At 40.9% G+C, this 19583-nt stretch overlaps 2 protein-coding genes across 2 annotated transcripts; both read right to left on the bottom strand.

Moving 5' to 3' along the window:
• Positions 1-1922: 1922 nt before the first annotated feature.
• zdhhc18a (zinc finger DHHC-type palmitoyltransferase 18a) lies at positions 1923-9662 on the bottom strand. The gene is given in 10 exon segments (XM_038711804.1): positions 1923-3768; positions 5785-5890; positions 6061-6109; positions 6112-6172; positions 6275-6377; positions 7193-7244; positions 7366-7503; positions 8283-8432; positions 8684-8844; positions 9031-9662. Coding segments are annotated over 10 exon segments (1353 nt in total). The 5' UTR covers positions 9264-9662; the 3' UTR covers positions 1923-3468.
• Positions 9663-16057: 6395 nt separating this feature from the next.
• Positions 16058-18985, bottom strand: pigv (phosphatidylinositol glycan anchor biosynthesis, class V). The gene is made up of 3 exons (XM_038711806.1): positions 18623-18985; positions 17156-18322; positions 16058-17054 (listed from the first exon to the last, which is right to left on the bottom strand). Exons 1-3 carry the CDS (start codon positions 18689-18691, stop codon positions 16767-16769), a joined length of 1524 nt encoding a protein of 507 aa, XP_038567734.1. The 5' UTR covers positions 18692-18985; the 3' UTR covers positions 16058-16766.
• Positions 18986-19583: the final 598 nt, after the last annotated feature.

Here is a 19583-nt window from a genome sequence, read left to right on the forward strand (position 1 = left end):
TGGTTGTAACACTTTTTGCTTCAGCAACTATAACTCGAAGAATTTTTTAGCTAGAGTTCTCAAACTTTCATACAAAGTACACACATTTGTTCACTACAAATGGCACCAATTCAATTCTCTACAAGAATATCACAGACCTCGATTTGATGTCAAATCCATGGTGTTCCGTTGTTACAACCTACCCCACTACCGGGGAAGGTTTTAACACGTGCTGGGTTAAGTTGTAATAATTAGACAAAATAAGTAAAAATGGATGCCAGACCATATCAACTAGGTTGGTATAGCCGATTGACTTGCCCGTGTGTGTGTGTGTGTGTGTAGATTTGTCAATCAGAACATACTTACTTAACAGCATACTTAATAAACTCTACTACAATGTACCTAATTAAAGAAAATCTTTGTACATCCTTCGATCTAACAAAAACAAACATCTGTATGTGTGTATATTCTTGATCAGAGTCACAGTCAGTGCTTGCACTGCATACCGATGAGTATAGGCACTACTACATTTTACATTATTTGCTGGTACTCTTTTCAGCCCTCTCCACCGGTGGAGACTGAGTAGGGAGAAGATCAGGTTCAGATACATGCACCAGCATGTGAACTACATGTGAATGGAGAGTACTGGTCACAGAGCTGACAAATGAATGCTGGTGAACTCTGGAGTGCAGGCTTGGTAGTCCCAGAGTAAAAACAGTAAAATCAACAATCAATCAGCAATCAAAACTCCCTAGTTGTGTTACAACCCACCCCACCCCGGTCAGCCATTGTTTAGCTAGCTGTATTAGCATAGTGATTTGAAATTATCAGGGTAAAAATGATTCACGTTGCCCAAGAAACTACATTTTATTCTGATATAAGTCATACAATTTTATCTGCAATAGTATAGATACTACACAAAACATAGTCCAGGGAGGAAGTAGGGAAATACTGATAGGATCTCTCCTATCTTATCTGTAATTGGTGGAATTGGTGTTGTTACAACCATACCCGGTGTCCCCTGCAGTAAAAATGGTATTAAGATACATTTTTAAAAATTGCTGTAAAGTAAAAATAAAGTCCTAAAATTGCATCCTAACTAAATAAATTTTTTTTTATATGTAAAGACTTCTCTCCTCTATGAAAGGAGACAGCAGCCGCCACATGTAGACACTCAATGGTGATTTCGGTGGAGCTTAATGCAACATTCTCACTTTATTGCACCCAGTAGTGACAGCTGAGAGCAGTCAGACTCCAACCTCAGCTGCCACGGTCAATCCGTCGTCCTCACCGGCCTTCAGGATATTTTTCTCCAGTTTTCAATTTCAATAATTACAGGCGAAAATAAAAGCGTCTTTTTAAAAAGTAAAACCCGGAGCACAGAATAAACATCATGCCATCAGCTATGCCAAAGAAACAATTCACCACAATGAAAAAATATATCTATTTTGCATGGCTATTTCCAACAGGGGGAAAAAAGTCCAAAAGACTTAATCTTATTATTGGGCAGATGGAGAGAGGATACAGTTATACTGTCTTTAATTTTTGGCTTCTGGTGAATATATAATGCATATGATCTGGTTTGTTAACAAAAGACTTTGAGGTTTATTAGCTAACAAAATGTGTGTATCCCATCCTGAGTTACCCTGTCACCTCATTGTATATCATAGGCAAATTTATCTAGTCCTAACCACACACTTTTGTATTACCAGATCTTCGCCTCCTCATTGTTTCCATGAGGGAGCTGTCAGAAAGGATGAACCCAAAAATCACTGGTGAAGCAAACTGAACATTATAGTTTGACATTATTTCATGCCTGTTTAAAGGCACTGTAGTTTCATTAAAGCGAACACAGCCTTTGCATGCTAACTCTACATATTTTTAATTCCGGAAATCTGAAACAAAAATAAACTGGAGGTAAAAAGAGCCCAAAAAAGCCCAAATCAACAAAACTCATCATTTTTATTAACCAAATGTTACAGTTCCACTGTTACATCCTACGAAATACGAACAAGTTTGTTCATACAAGCACTGCTTGTAATTGTTTATATAACCTATGGGTCTTGATGCAGACTGATAAATGAACGACCCACTGACTATGGCAACGTGGTTCTTCACAAACTCACAACCTATGTACAGCTTCAACGCTCAATTACAAAAAATAAATATGACATCAAAAGGCCTTTCTGTTAATGGTGTGTTACTAAATTGACCCCTTACTAGGCTGCAGTCCGTATTCACAGGCTGCCCCCTAGTGGCACATACTAACTCTTGCTGTTTCCTCCTACAAGAAATGTGTTGCCTACTCATCATCATGAAACAGAGGGTGAAGTTCCATCCTGTAAAAAGTAGGAAAATAAGGTTGCAGCCATGAAAATTGCCCTGCATGTAAAGAGGTCTCAAACATTCCTACAACATTACTCTGCTTGACACAGTCCACACATTGGGCCCGTGCTGTAATAAACAACATACTCAGGAAAATAAAAAGCAGGTGCTCAGTTGTACCAAAAGCATCTCAGTAAATCATATTCACAAAAAAACTGGCAGCAACAAATGATTTTTGATTTTGAGTTCAAATAAATACTGGGTTTTGACATCCAACCAAAGCAATATGTAGAGGAACTACTTCTGAAAATGCTCCAGTCAGTTAGTGTCCAGTCATACATGAAAAATATCTGCACAAATTCACTGTTTCACCTGTTTTAAGTCTAAAGTGATACACCTCACAAAAAGAAAACGGTATATGGTGTAAGAGCAGCAGACATTCAAGACATGCAGAACTGATTACAAAATACAGCAAAAACCACGATATGTATACATTATACATAAAATAAAAAACTGCACCTCGCCATCCCTCTTCAAACTCTGGAAATCCTGTCAAGCTGCATCCACCTGATGATGATGCTGTGATGATGTAGATCTAGACAACAGGAAATAGCAGCACATGACATAAGGCTAAACTCTTGAGTCGATCATCCTGAAATGGCTCACTATCCAGAGCTTGCCAGTTTAGTCAATCAAAACTTTCTTTTCTCTGTACATCCACACTCAGACTTTAAGTATTCACAGATTTAAAGACATTTGCATAAGGTATTAGCGAGAACCTAAACACTGCGGTTGTGACGTATGGCTTGAGGTTGTGTGGAAGGTGTAGAGGCATGTTCAGGGTGTCTTCGTAAAAAGGTGTTAAAAAAATATCTCTATATTGTGCTTCCAAGTATTACTAAGATTTACCTCCATCCTGAAGGACACACATAGTATAGTAGGACGCTGTTGATAAAACTCACAGAAGATAAAAACCCTCCAGTTAACGCTCAATCAACTCATCAATGACATCTTGAGATACCAAGTGGCAAAAAACAGCTCGACCACAACTATGAAAAAATTTATATGTAGCCAGAAACATTGCCAGTGTTACAGAGTGGCATTACGTGCAGCAAGACGAGCGCACAAAGACTCCTTCTGTTCTCTTATGGTTACTGGGTGTACTCAGCGTGGCGGGATAAAGCCAATGTCAGGTGCATTGCCTAGAATCAAGGTGGCGCGGCCCAGCGACGGGGAGGGAGAAGCCAGACGGAAGGCCGGGTTGATGGAGTGCAGCGAGTCCCTCTTGCTACTTCTGCTGAACGTGGGACAGCCAGTGGAGGGTGACACTTCTGTGAAAATCGCTGCCGTGCTGGAAACCTCCTGGCCCAGAGGGGTGGTCTTTGGGGTGCCAGGGGGGCACAAGCCATGAAAGTCTAATGTGTGGACCATCCTCTCCAGCACATCCTTGGTGCTCTGGGTGCACTGTGTGAGAAGGGGAAAAAAAACAGTCAAGGAAAAAGCACTGAAATGGGCCACATCATCAGTTTGTGTTATTAATGACCGAACAGTAGGAACAGGACAAACACATATAGAAAATTCTGCAATGTGATTTAAATGATTAGAACTCATAAAAGCACAGTGAAAGCGATAACAGCACCAATGAGGGCATTGTCAAAAGCTTCAAATGGAGGAGCATGGAAGAAGTGAGGCAGATGCAGACAATACAACACAGGTAGAATGTGTGGAAAGATGCTTCTCCCTGGGTTTCTTCTGGCTCTGATCACAGTAGAAAGGAAGATGTACAGTTTATGCAGACTAACTTGCATCACCATGCATGCACAATAACGCCCCAGGCACACTCATCTAACTACAGAGAGTACAAGAGTAGGATCACCAGCCTTCAAACATGAGCTCCGTCCCCATACCAGAGTGAGCGAGCGAGTGTTAATGACAGGAGAATGAATGGTAGTGAAAGCATGCACGTTAAGGCAGCGTACCCCTCCACACCATCACTACAGCCCAATCACAAGATCTGCCCCACCTGCGCTTGAGTTTATGCAACACCAACAAAAAAAGATATTTCTTAGAAAGGAAAATATCTATAAAGATGGTGGCGATTCCAAACCTAAACACAAACCATGTGTTATCAAAAATAAAAGACACAATGAAGAGATGTTGTGATTGGTTTAAAGTTCAAACCCTACTCTTACCATCAACCGTCTACATGCGGCAGTGCCCTTCAGGCTGTGCAGGAAATAGCAAAATCCTGACAGTTCTCCTCCTAGCAGGGTGGAATGGATACAACACTGAGTGTCAGACCTTTCGTCTAGCAATTATGTTACAGACAAACGAAACAATGAACTCCAAAGAATAACCTCAGAAATTACAACTTTTCTTCTTCTCCTTTAAATATGCAGTAAGGAGCATGGAGGACTGAAAAAAAAAAAAGGAAGAGGCAAAGTAAACTCAAAACAGAGGCCAAAATACAAAAATAATGTTTATTTAAACACATAAAAGAAACTTTTAAGGTAAATAATATAAGTAGGTCAAAATAGAGCAATATAGCTAATTATATATCAGACATTTAATATCCCGACAAAACAGTAACAAATGTATTGAAGACCTGTGACAAATAATGTGTGATGAAAGTGCTGAAAAACCAAATACATAATATGATCGAATATCATCTGCATGTCCTACTAAAAAGCAGTAATTAAGTCCTTTGTGTGTGCACCTTCACCACAACATACAAGCAAACCCAGTACTACAGCAACAGGGAGGTAGATACAGCAATAAGTTGAAATGTAAGCAACCAAAAATGCAAATCAAATATAAAAAAAGGTGCAACAATTGACATGTTTACTGTCCCACAGCACCAAATGACCATAATATATGTGCGGCAGTCTGACTGGGTAACCTCAACAGATGGTTTCATTTCTGGCTGTAAAAACTCTTAAAGCTCTCTGCCCATGTTCTTGCACTGTGAATTGCTCAATGATGTCAAACAGTGTTACAGGTGGTTTCCAAAACATTTTGTTCCAAAGCTCAAAGAACAAGCGACACAGCAGTATTATTTCAGCCTGCTGATAAGTAACCTCTTCAGTAGAAGTTTCTGTTAAATGCCAGCTCTAATTAGCAAGCACAATCATTTCTACTGTGGATATGGATGTCAGCATAAGCTGAGCGCTGGTGATGTTTTTCCAGTCTAGTCATAGACAACCTAAGAGGCCATCGATTATTTTAAAAAATCCATGCTCTGCTTTCTGTTGTCATAAACAATACAAAAATAAATGTACAAGTTTCATAAACCTGTGCGCAGATTCAACACACCACATGTTGACAACTCTAGTTGAGGGAGTGAAGTTGGTAGTCTGGAGGGTGAAGGAGTGGACACACAGTGGAGAAGGCACACGGGGGGAGGGGTGGGCAGCCTAACAACAACACAGGAGCTATGGGGAAGTTGGGACTTGGGAGGGACCACAAGCTGGTTCACCCTACCATGTGCGTGTCATTCTTGGCCACGAAGGGAGGCAGCTCGATCTCCGTGGCAGAAGCGGTAGGGACTGTCTCGTCAAGGGACAGGAAACCTCTTCGGTCAATCAGACTAGAGAAGAGAACAGAGGATTGTGTTATGATGCACTAACATGAACTGTAACTGATGCTATCGTCAAGGAAGTGATAACGAAACCACTGGTACTGAAAAGAGGAACATGTTGGATTAAAGAAAAATGTGTTGTTCAGCTTATATTTCATAAGGGGGACATCTTAACTCACCTTGGGGGCATGGGGCCACATAACGTCGCACAGCAGTTGGTTATAATATGTTGTAACTGTACGGGTTCCCAGACTCCTCTGCACCCCTTTTACTTGACCAGGAGCCCTTTATCTGCACAGTGAATGAATAAAGTAAGCTGTCAGTTGGAGGATCAAGTCTATTTTACACAATCATGACCCAAAATGTATCATATATAGATGCAGGAGTACTTACATCTTCATTTGTTGTGAGGTTGGAGGCCACTAAGTAAGTATGGAAGCCTGAGAGGCCCATTATAGACCAGATGGAGAAGAAACAAATCACCAACTCCACCACAGTGCACAAGGAAGAGGAGTCAAGGCATGATAATTTTACCAATGATTATTTCAGACAGATTAAGCAATTAAAACCTGATGATTAAAAGCTATAACAAAGCTCAATGTGTGTAAGTTGTTTTTCTGCCACTGCTACACACAGGCTGCTTTTCTTCCTGCACAAAGCACGACGTCTAAGAGATACTGCCACTGTGTGATGATTTGTTGAAATAAAACTAGTTATATACTTGTGTCATTTATTTAGACATAGAATAGAATCATTGAATTGTAAACATGTCTATGCAGACAGTTGCAAATAATATTTGATTTGTAAATTGGCTAAAAATGGCACTATCGCCTTGGAAGCCCAATATTCACAGGAGATTCATGAAATCATTGTTTTTTATTTTAATATGAAAACTGATGTAATGTGTTGCTAAAAAATGTTATCAGAACATCTTCTCTATGAGGTAACTAGATAACTAAAGATGACATGTCATGCATACCATGAGGAAATGAACACACACCCTGTCTATGAATAACAAAACGACCTTCTCTGCAGTCACTCAGCCTATATTTGTCTAGCCACTGACATCATCTCATAAGGACATGAGGCAGCAAACCTACTGGAAAGCCATCTGCCTAAAAGCACGTCTTTGCTGGATGCTAACTCTCTGATCCTATTAAGCGCTGGCTTAGGCTGAGGAGCAGCGGGAAATGCCTTGTCAACAGTGTAACGTGTGTTGTTTCTTGGCGCAAAACAGTAGCATATTTAAAGATGTCATATATCTCAAAAACAGTTTGATGATGTGAACACTTGGTATGTACAAAAGGATATCTGGCAGGGCTCTCTTGAATGGCTTGAACAAGGCTTTTACCTGCTTGAGAACCTGGACAAAAAAAGATAAATCAGAAATAAAATAATCTTTAGAGTGGTTCTTGATAACATGGCTGGAGCATCCCACAACTACTGAGTGCATGTGTGTCTTCATACGGAGTGAAAATACTTACGCAGGGTAATGTGTGTGATGACACAGCCAAATATGAAAGATGTCAGAAAAGACAGAGAGATGATGAAGCTGTAGAAAAAGCGGTAATTGCGCTTGCCCACACAGTTCCCCACCCATGGGCAGTGATGATCAAATCGCTCTGAAGACGGAAAAAACAGTACACATACCAGAGATTAGAGGTACATTTATAGTAGTTGTACAGCTGTAAAGCTTAATAACAAACATGCTGTTACTGAATTATTATAAAACACAATCACTACTTCAGCTAAATGACAGGTTCACAATTTTTCAAGTAAAACTGACAATCAGGTTTTAATATGATCATTGAAACCGTGTTTTCTTGCTGTGATCATTCCTCCTGTTGATACCATAACACATACAGAGAATCCTTCCAATGTAAGTGATGGGGGACAAAATCCCAGGTCTTCGTTCTGTGCAAAAACTAAATCTAAGGTTTAGCTTTGGTTAATTTGAGGCTTTGTGTTACTATGCCTCAACCACAGGCCAGCAAGTAAACACTGTCAGGCAAACGCAAAGTGGAACTTTGTGCTAAAATGCTGTAACTTTATGAGAAACACACATGATTTGATTAACTCAGACTGGCTTCAGATGAACTTAAGAATACATTTTTGCACTGAAGGAGGTCTGTATATTTTGTGCGCCCCATCTCTTCCACTGAAAGGAGGTTAGGAAGGGATATTTTAACAGCCGGTATAGAGGGGGAATGGTTGCAGGAAGCACATGGTGTGATCACTGTTTTAAGATCATCATTTAAAAGGTGTATTGTCCTCTAACAGCTCCAACCTTTCAGTCTGGCAAAAGACACACTTTGCAGTCAAAACCTTGGCAATGCTATTAGGTTGTTAAGTTTAATTAGTGCGGTTGGGATAAGTGGTAACTTCCCCGCTAAATCCTTACCCACACAGTTGTCACACAGGCTGCAGTGGGAGGTCCGAGGAGGCCGGAACATTTTACAAGTGAAGCAGTATTTGAGCTTTACCACCTGCTGGTTGATAAGGATCTCTTTGGTCCGCGGAGGGGGGCGATACGTAGAGGATCCTGAGGTATCTTAAAATAGAGAAGCATAAGGGGAGAGACTCACTGGGACTTGCATTTTTGATCAAAACAGTTCACACAAGACACAGTCAAATTATATAACAAGGAATAAATAAACACAGACAAAGTTATGTCTGGCTTTTGTGCTCTTCTTAGGTCTAGGTGTGCAGTTCAACAACAAACACTCAGAGATCCCCCATATGGCAAAGCTCTTTTACCCAATCTGTCCCACAGCAAGTATGCAATTCCAGGGTGTGCCTTACCTATCTGCTTCTCTATGTCTGCTGCTTCATCTGGAGTGGCCCTAGGTAAGATGCCTGGATCTGTAAAGCTGGTTCTCAGCAGGGAGAGGACCACAAACACAAAAAGCACCGCACCAATCACAGGTATGAAGACGGTCAGATGCTTCACCAGGAATGGGCAACTGTAAGAGAAAAATATGGGTTTGTTTCAATCTGCCATAGTCAAAAACGCCTTTAATCCAAGTATATTGTCACAAAAAGATTAAGCAACGGGAATGTGACTTCCACACGCCTGTAAGCAGCAACGACCTTTCGTGTTGCATTCAGGGCTCACAGGAAAGAAACAAAGAACATGTCTAGTTACTCACTCGAATGCAAAGAAAAGGCCACAAGTGACAACAATAAGGCCCAGTGTCAGAGGAAGGACACCGCTCTGTCTGGCCAGCATGATCCGTCCATCGCAGAAAAACCTGTTCTTCCCCGGGAACACTTCCCATTTCCTCCGCGGCCGCTGCACTTTCTTCTCGGTGTGGTTCTGTGCGGACGAGGGCGACACCGACAGCGCTCTCGGGTCGATCTGCTGGTACTCGCAGTTCTTCATCGTGTAAACAGTATCGACACAGTATCGGAGGTAGCTAAAGGCACACACGTAAACTCTCTTTTCTCGCCGCGCTATCGAGAGACAATACTCTCAAGATTCAGTCATTCTACACTGATATTTTTCCTTGAGGGCGGTTAGCGTTCAGTTGCCCATCCTGAAACCTAACGCTAGCTAGCTAGCAAAACAGCAAAGGCAGAGTTTTATGAGCTGACTCAGGTCCCGGGTTGATTCAAGGTTAACTACCATCTTTGGTAGTTAAATTAAAGCCATTCGTAAATAGAAGTACTCATTTGGTTATATTAACTCGCTTTTCATCAACAAAAAAATCAACACAAACAGACGTGCTTCGGCTCAAGCTTCTTACAGCAGTTCACATTTCCTTTTTTTTGCCGTCAGACAATTTACGTCACGGTGTTTAAGTCTTCTTCTTCTTCTTTGTGTTTTTACGGCAGCTGGCATCCATTGAGTTGCATTACTGCCACCTTCAGGTTTTATTTACCCTTTGCTTCCATTCATACCAAAACCCGCCTATCTAATCCAGTCGCCCTCAGAAAACCAAATATCCATTTCCTACCCTCCACACTTTCTCCATACTCCAATAAACTTTTTACTGTATTATCTATCCGCCCTATTTTTTTAAACTGTGTTATCATTTCTTGTCTTTCCTGAGTAAATTTCCTGCATGTTATAAGAATATGTTCTACTGTTTCAGCCTCCTGATATTGTTCACACATTCCTGTAGGATGTTCCTGTAATTAAAAGTGTGCTGTTAAGATTGCTATGCCCAATTCTCAACCTACTTATTATCACCTGCTCTTTCCTCTTTGCTCCCCTGCTTCTTGATATACCTACTTTGCTTTGGATTCCATGTAAATGTCTCCCTTTTATTGCATTATCCCAGCTCTGTTGCCATTGTTGATTTACACTTCTCCACACTATGCCTTTCCCCTCTGATTTTGATAATTTAATGTTGACTTCAACATCTCCTTTTTTAACTGCTTCTTTTGCCACCTTATCTGCTTTCTCATTTCCCTGAATTCCCGAGTGTGCAGGGACCCACAGAAATATGACATTTTTCCCCTACCTAGCTATTCTTGAGTTCATAAATAAGACTTCATAAAGCAGGTCCAGGTGACTTCTAGTGCATGTCTTCATGCTTATAAGAGCTGACACAGAGTCACTACATATTAATATTTCCTTATCACTAATTTGTTCTGTCCATTCCAACGCCATCAATATGGCAAACAGTTCAACTGCAAACACACTCAGACAATCAGATGTTCTTTTGCTAAGTTCTAACTGATACTTAGGAACAACAACTGCAGACCCTGTTGTATCTGTTTGCATGTCCTTTGACCCATCTGTGAAAATCTGAATACTTTCCTTATACATACATTCCCTATAGCTATAATATACACTAGTTAAATCGGCATTCTTATTATTGCGTTTAATCTCAAGTAGTTCCAAATCTACAAATGGTACTTCTAATTCCCAGACAGGTCTGATAGGCCACACCACATTTGCGCCAAACTCTTTATCATATACCCCTGTATCCCTTGCCATTTGCTCTCCTGTCCACCCAAAACTTGTTTTTTGTGTTGTCTGCTTCTCCCAGCACGTCTGCAGCACCCTTTTTGCTGGATGGCTATCTCCATGCCCTCTTAAATTTACCCAATAATTAGCCCCCAGCTGCTTCTTCCTCAGCCACAATGGCATTTCACCTGCTTTCACTTGGAGAGCACATACTGGGCAGGTTCTAACCGCTCCTACACACACTCTTAAAGCCCGAGCTTGTATAACATCCAGGTCTGCTAACACAGATTTGGCTGCCGAACCATATATAATACTTCCATAGTCTAACCTTGATCTTATTAAGGCTATATATATGTATTTCAGCGATGCTACATCCGCTCCCCACCCCAATCCTGCAAGACACCTCATGACATTTATAACTTTTTTACACATATCAACTACATATCTAATATGCTCTCTCCATGTTAATCTCACATCAAAATATACTCCCAAAAAACGAAAACTTTCGACTCTCTCTAAATTATTTCCACACAATTTCAAATACCATTCCCTGACTTTCTTTCTTGTGAAGAACATAACTTTTGTTTTTTCCACTGAAAACTTAAATCCCCATTTTGTTTCCCACTTTTCAACATGATTAATTCCATCTTGCATTTTCTTAGCTACATATTCCACATTTCTCCCTCTTTTCCACAATGCTCCATCATCTGCAAACAATGATCTCCCCATATCAGTTGGAATGTTTACAAATACATCATTTATCATAATGGAAAATAAAGTTGGACTTATTACACTCCCCTGAGGTGTCCCGTTTTCTACTATATATTGGCTAGATAGTTCTGCTCCTATCTTCCGGTGTTGACATCAACACGCAGACCCCGTGATGATTATCTGTTTGGTTTTGATTGACATGGGCAGCCCAAAGTGTTTTTCCCACATAGAATAATTAAAGCCCTTAATATCAATCAATCAATTTCAATTCAATTTCAATTTCAATTTTATTTATATAGCACCAAATCACAACAACAACAGTTAGGTCTAGACCGTACTCTGTGATGATATTTACAGAAGCCCAACAGTTCCCACCAAGAGCAAGCACTAGGCGACAGAGGCAAGGAAAAACTTCCTTTTAAGAGGCAGAAATCTCGAGCAGAACCATGGCTCAGGGTGGGCGGCCATCTGCCTCCACCGGTTGGGGGTGAAGGAGAGGGAGAGAGAGAGAGAGAGAGAGAGAGCAGGAGAGGAATAGAGAGAAAAAGAGAGGGATGTAAGGAGAGAGAGAGGGGAGGGAGGCAGCCTACACAATATACACACAGAGGTACAGACAGTGAAGGTGATGTTGCTATAGACTAAATGAAAAATGGTACAGATATTTATAATAGTGTTAATGGTAACAATCGTAATGTTAATGATTATAATAACAATAATAACAATAAGACTAGCAACAATAGTCGTTGCAGCAGAGGGTGTCGAGCAGGAACACGGGGGCAGCAGGTGACCCGCACCACAGATCCAGACTCCACAGCTCCAGAGCCAGAAAACCTGCAGGAAGTGATAGGAGAGAGGAGAGAGACGAGAAAGCACAAGACTACCAGAAAGGGGAGAAGTTGTGTTAGTAACATGCAATAATGGGATGAGGTTGCATACAGAGGGTGAGAAAGTAGAGGAGAGAGGAGCTCAGTGCATCATGGGAAATCCCCCGGCAGTCTAGGCCTATAGCAGCATAACTAAGGGATGGTTCAGGACTCACCTGAGCCAGCCCTAACTATAAGCTTTATCAAAGAGGAAAGTCTTAAGCCTACTCTTAAATGTGGAGATGGTGTCTGCCTCCTGAACCCAAACTGGAACCTGGTTCCACAGGAGGGGAGCTTGATAGCTGAATGCTCTGGCTCCTAGTCTACTTTTGGAGACTCTAGGAACCACAAGTAACCCTGCATTCTGGGAGCGCAGTGCTCTGGTGGGGTAGTAAGGTACTATGTGCTCTTTAAGATAAGATGGTGCCTGACCATTGAGAGTTTTGTAGGTAAGAAGAATGATTTTAAATTCTATTCTGGATTTTACTGGAAGCCAATGCAAAGAAGCTAAAACAGGAGAAATGTGATCTCTTTTCCTGGTTCCTGTCAGAACACGTGCTGCAGCATTCTGGTTCAGCTGAAGAGTCTTAATGGACTTTTTCGAGCAGCCTGATAATAAGGAATTGCAGTAATCCAGCCTAGAAGTAACAAATGCATGGACTAGTTTTTCTGCATCATTTTTAGACAGGATGTTCCTGATTTTCGCAATATTACGTAGGTGAAAAAAGGCGGTCCTTGAAATTTGCTTAATGTGAGACTTAAACGACATGTCCTGATCAAAGATAACTCCAAGATTCCTCACAGTGGTGCTGGAGGCCAGGGCGATGCCATCCAGGGAAACTATATCTTTAGATAATGCGTCACGGAGGTGCTTAGGCCCCAGAGCAATAACTTCAGTTTTATCTGAGTTTAACATGAGAAAATTACAGGTCATCCAGGTTTTAACATCCTGAAGGCACATTTGAAGTTTAGCTAACTGATGAGTTTCATCTGGCTTGATCGATAGATATAACTGAGTATCATCTGCATAACAATGAAAGCTTATGGAATGTTTCCTGATAATATTGCCTAAAGGAAGCATATATAAAGTGAAGAGGATTGGTCCGAGGACAGATCCTTGAGGAACTCCATGACTAACTTTGGCATGCATGGACTCTCATCGTTAACATGTACATGTAAATCCTGACTGAAAATCCTCAAATAAACAATTGCTCTGTAGAAAGTCACACAGCTGTTTAGCAACTGCTTTCTCCAGAATCTTAGAGAGAAATGGAAGGTTAGATATAGGTCTATAGTTGGCTAAAACATCCGGATCAAGTTTGGGCTTTTTCAGAAGAGGTTTAATTACAGCTACTTTAAAGTACTGTGGTACATAGCCTGTTGATAAAGATAGATTGATCATATCTAGTATAGAGGTGCTGACTAAGGGTAAAACATCTTTAAGCAGCCTAGTCGGGATGGGGTCTAAGAGGCAGGCTGATGGTTTAGATGAAGAAATTATTGAAGTTAGTTGGTAAAGATTGAGGGAAGCAAAACAGTCTAAACATGTATCTGGTTCTACAGCTGTTTCTAAGGTTCCTGAGTTAAGAGATAAGCTGGTGCCAGTTGAGGGAAGGTCTTGGTGAATTTTGTCTCTAATAGCTAGAATTTTATCATTAAAGAAGCTCATGAAGTCGTAACTACTGAGAGCTATGGGAATACTTGGCTCAATAGAGCTGTGACTCTCTGTCAGCCTGGCTACAGTGCTGAAAAGAAACTTTGGGTTGTTCCTATTTTCCTCTATTAATGACGAGTAGTACGCTGCTCTGGCATTACGGAGGGCCTTCCTATAAGTTTTAAGACTATCTTGCCAAATTAAACGAGAATTTTCCACTTTGGTGGAACGCCAATTCCTCTCAAGTTTCCTCTCAGTGTTTATTTGTATAGCACTTTTAATACAACAGCCATGTAACAGAAAGTGCTTCACATTATAAATGAAGAAGACAATGACAATGATGCCTGTAACACCACAATCTGTGACCTATCAGATTCTGTGACTACACCCAAAAGACGATGTTTTCCCTACCATAACCAAGTACTGTTGGAACCTAAACACAACCAAACTGCAACCGCTTCTCATCGTCAACAAAGCCTCTGGCGCGTAACTTCCCATTTGGGTCACAGAATCTGATCACAGATTGTGGTGTCACGCCTCACCCCCCCTCAAGACACACATACACACACACACACACACACACACACACAGCTTTAAAGTAAAAGGCAATAAAAATATGAGGTTTAAATTTAACAATTAATTTCAAAAAAGCAAAAAAGCATTTTGTACTCAGTTCATACCGTCAGCTCATACCAGTATTTTATGAGGTTATTGGGGGGGTTACATACACATTGTGGGTGTTATAGGCTGTTTGCAGTATTTTATAGATACAAAAATTCCCAGTTAATGTGTAGTACTTTTATTAATTCATAATTCATCCCAGCCCAGACATTATATGACATACCAGGTACTACTTACTTATCTAAAATTTAGCTTAATCATTTTTAAAATGATTGGCTTCTGCTTCTTGGTTCTGCTAAACCTCATCCTGTGTATTGTGCATTCCAGAGACAGAGAAAAGCATTACCAAGAGGGCATCATTGACTACTCTGGTATTATTATTATTTTGCTGAGCCTGTTTCCAGTCTTTGTTTATGTCTAATAGGAAGAGATGAAGTTGAGGAATATATGATGTATATCTACAGTATAGTAGTACTAGTAAAGCAATCTGCATTTTAGCAAATTGCCAAATACACCTGTCAAACCCATACATACCACTATATATATTGTGCTGTTTGACTACAAGTCCAATGTTCTGTGTGCATATCAGCTGTGACATTATTCAGTATGTTTCCAACTTTGTTACACCACGAAGATTAGAGTTCATGACACTTTTGGAACAGGGTTGAGGTGTTTATTAGTTTCATTTGTGTTTGGTAATATTGCACAACTTAGTAGACTTACAGTGGGGAGAACAAGTATTTGATACTGCTGATTTTGCAGGTTTTCCTACTTACAAAGCATGTATAAGTCTGTAATTTTTATCATAGGTACACTTCAACTGTGAGAGACGGAATCTAAAACAAAAATCCAGAAAATCACATTGTCTGATTTTTAAATAATTAATTTGCATTTTATTGCATTCCTGTAGTTCTTGATTCTTTGTGGACAATTGTTCTTATACAAAATATTTTTTTTAAACAGGCCATATAATTTAAACCTATACAACCAATGACAATGCGCACCAGAGGAACACCATGAGTAACAGCTTTCATTGTATTCATTTTTGTCAAAACTCTTGCTTTGATTACATGATTGTTTAGAAAAGGTGTACAAATAGCCAGGGGTCCACTTAAATTGTTAATTTTTGTGTTGGGTTTTCCCTAAAACATCCCCAAATAAAAGTTCAGAAGTGCTGGGTGGTGCATTCAAGTGTTTCATGAGTAACAGCAGCCTCTAGTGGTTTAAAAGAAATGTCTGCAAGTGTCAAGCAAGGGGGATACTCTACACTTGACATGTCTGTGTCCATTACAGTGTAGTAAAGGACCTGTTTTGTAAGGAAACCATGAAAAAAAAACTGTTTACACAGAAAGAGAGAAAATATTTTACATGTGAAAATATATGCACACATTTAAAGTAAATGTCTGAATTCATTCTTGTTTAGAATTGTCAAATGTTTAATTTTTAAATTCCAGGCTTAACTTTTGCAACCAATGTACTTTACAACAAAACACAATACAGCAGTTTTACATTAATGCCTCAACAAAAAACATGACCTTTACATAAAAAATTAAAGCTAAAATGAGGATCCTTTTACAGCAACAAAATCTGTTTTTACATCCAAAACACCCCAAAATATAATTTGGAAGAATTCTTCCAAACATGCAGTGCAATATTAACGTGAGAAGATAAAATTCAACGCTTCAGCAAGAAATAGTACAACCAGTCTTCCTAAGATTTACAACTAAACGGTGTTCAATAAAGTTTCAGGTATATTGTACATGTGAGTTTGTTCTCAAACGGTTGCAAACACATTTAACTGAGACTCATTCATGCAGTAGTAAACACAGCTGACTATTGCATGAATGAATCTGCATCAAAAATGTAATCATGTCTATAAGTTCTATGTAGGACTGAGCAGTATAATCATAATATGAGGCAAAGTATCTGATAATTGATAAAATGTTGCATCCATGTATATGATTATAATCACAGCAATTTCTTTGTAATGCTACTGCAATGAACAATTTAACAATTGATTGATGTGCTGAAAAAAACACCTGTGCGTGGATTTATGGCATTTAAAATGTGGTATACAGCCCAGTCCTACATAGAAATATTGCATTTAAAGCCCAGAGTAAGTCATGTCCATGGCAAGAAGTTACAATGCAGTGCGAGGCCCAGCACCCAGTAAGAGAGGAAGTATCCCAGGATGCTCTGTGTGGTAGGAGAACAAGTTGTAAAGTGTGGCAGCAGAGCAATGATGGGGTTTTGAGGCGTGTGCTTGCATCCATTTCGTGAATGTGTCTGTAGCTGTACGTTGGGGTTTGAGGTTTTCCTTCGATGGAGAAGTGGTTCATTGAGCAGGAGCAGATGAGCACTTATCCAGAAGGGCACGGGAGACGAGGAGGCCATGAATCTGGTTAAAACCTAGAAATGTAGATTAAAAATGGGAATAAGTGGAATGAGTTGTTCCTCTCACCCGGACAGATTAAATGTGCCACAAGAAGATGATTATACAATTTACTTACCTGCACATGCATGCACAGTGTTCCAAACACCAGGAGTACTGTTGAATGTACAACATACACAAACACCCTGGGGTTGAACAGTCCCGGTGTGGGTTTGTCAAGCCCTTTACTTGCGCCGCTCTCCCAAAGTCCGAGTCTCAGACACAGCTCTGGGTTAGCTTGAAAGTATGCATAAGCTGCCATTATGCCGAGGGTAGCCATGGGTAGAGCCAGAATAAAGTTTGGTATCTGCTTCAGCTCAAAGTAGCGGAGGAAGCCCACGTCCCAGTACACATCCTGGATATGAGAATAAAGCAGGGGGAGGGGTCTCATGCACCAGAGTGGTGGTGGACCATTTTCATCAGGAACCCTGTAGCCCTTCCGCTCAGCTAGTGACAGAAGAGCATGTGGGATCCGTTCCAAGGAGACGGATGGTGTGCAAAACGTCCTATACCCGTAATACTGGAACGCACAGAAGGGAAGGGCAATAATTGCAGTTCCCAAGAGGGAGGTTAGCAGGAGACGGATGATGACCCAAATGTAGTGCAAGACTTTAGTGTGGCCTTTTGTTGTTGTTCTATATACACGAATTTGGGAAATAGCGTGCAGTGATGGAAGATATAGTAGGAATCCTATGTTAACAAGTCCATTGGATCGTGCTGCAGTGGCTATACTGAGCGCCAGGCAGGCCCGAAAGGTGAATCCTTTTTCCAGGAGGAACAGGCCACCGAATGTGAGCGCAGCAAACAGGCTCTCTGAGTATCCGGCAGTCATGAAAACATTGGCAGGTGTGATGCAGTAGAGCAGGCTGGAGAGCAGAGCAAGGCGCCTGTCCTGAAGAACTATCCTACTAAGCGCATGCAAGGCGACCACACTCAGCAAGAAGAGGGCACTGTTCCCCAGGGCCACAGCCACCAGCAAACGCCCCCGCACACTCAGCCAGCTGCTCAGAGGCCACAGTACCGTGTCTGCCAGGCCTCGCAGGACGACAGGGAAGAGCGGGAAGAAAGCAAAGTTGTGCTCATAAAGGTATCCTCTCTCAGCAATGAAGAGGTAATGCTCGGCATCCCAGTGAGAGAGCCCACCCAACAACCACTCCACCGCACAGTCCAAGTACAGAGGCTCCTCTGTCCGGGGGGGCCTGAACGCATCAGCATCATGGTCAGGAATGGCAGCATTCAGGACCGCCTGAGAAGAAATATTTTTCAATAAACAGAGGTTTGCTGAACAGAGAAACAAACCACACACACACACACACACACACACACACACACACGTGTACAGTCACTTTGTCTGTGACCTACTTATCACAGACTGTATTCCCATGAGCACTATTCGTTAACTACCACACAGAAACATAAAATTGCCAAGGTGACTTCAACATCAGAGGGATTTAAGGTTAATAACCTTAGTTTATAGCTATAACATTATAGCTATAAACTGGGGAAGCTAGATTTGCAAATTACATCCACCTCGCCTGAAACTTACCTGCAGGAACAGTGACAGACCCCTGGCAACTGTGGCAAACTCCAGAACTGCTCTGACATCCATGGTCATTGATGTGATGGACAAAATCTGAACAAGCCAGCTGTGACAGGCCTGAACATTATCGCTCCTACGAGACAGCCACTGTCGGCTTCGTCGTGTTTTCTAGAAAACATAGCTTTCTGTGAAAAAAATATTCGACAAATGACATTTCGCGTTTTCATTGATTCGACAAATTTCGGAGACGGTAACGTTAAACACTCGCTTTGTTAAGATAGCCACGGTCTTCAAGCAGCGTTTGTTTTCTCTGGGTGCAATCTTTGTCCTCATATCCTCACCCTGCAGCTGCCTGCCTCTTTCGAAAGGCACTTTTCACTTCCGGTGTATCCCAGAACGCATTTCAAAATAAAAGCGCATGAGCCCGGGCGAGGAAAACCTTGGAGTTTTCGTAATGCATAGCGTGATAGTTAATTGTTTAGCTTTTATTGACCTAAGTTTTATAACATATCTGCTTTGATTTTACTGTAACGTTGTAAGTCAAATCTTGTGATGACGTGACGGGTGAGATATTTTCTCTGTCCAGCAGGCGGCGCTCCACACCGTCTGATGGACTAGTTTCTCTAAGTGGGGCAGCTATGTCATTTTAAAAATGGGAAAACATTTGTTTTTGCCAACCTTTTAAGTCTCTCTTGTCTATTAATTGTGATTGGCCAGATTTAAGGTGAATATTCTCACACAGGCCTTTGTAAGTAATCTTACAAATGTGGGTTTTATAGAATATTTTCACCTTATTAAATGTGCATTAAGTGGTTTCTTACCCATTATGTGTCTTGCCCGATTAGGGTATAAGCAGAAATGTTTAACTTTCATGGAGTAGAGTACTGTTTAGATAAGTAAGTTAATACAAAGAGAAATCGGTCCTACTTCCTCAAACTTGCTGATGGCTCTGGTGCATTGCAGTTTT

This window comes from Micropterus salmoides, unplaced genomic scaffold (genome assembly GCF_014851395.1).
Source record: "Micropterus salmoides isolate LMB-PRFRI ecotype aquatic unplaced genomic scaffold, ASM1485139v1 Ms_hic_scaffold_11, whole genome shotgun sequence".
NCBI classification, from domain to species: domain Eukaryota; kingdom Metazoa; phylum Chordata; class Actinopteri; order Centrarchiformes; family Centrarchidae; genus Micropterus; species Micropterus salmoides.

Coding starts and splice junctions, on each gene's coding strand:
- pigv (XM_038711806.1), bottom strand. CDS start 18,691: ATGACCATGGATGTCAGAGCAGTTCTGGAGTTTGCCACAGTTGCCAGG. Junction 18,323..18,622: donor GTCTGTCACTGTTCCTGCAG/GTAAGTTTCAGG, acceptor ATTTCTTCTCAG/GCGGTCCTGAATGCTGCCAT. Junction 17,055..17,155: donor CACTGTGCATGCATGTGCAG/GTAAGTAAATTG, acceptor CTACATTTCTAG/GTTTTAACCAGATTCATGGC.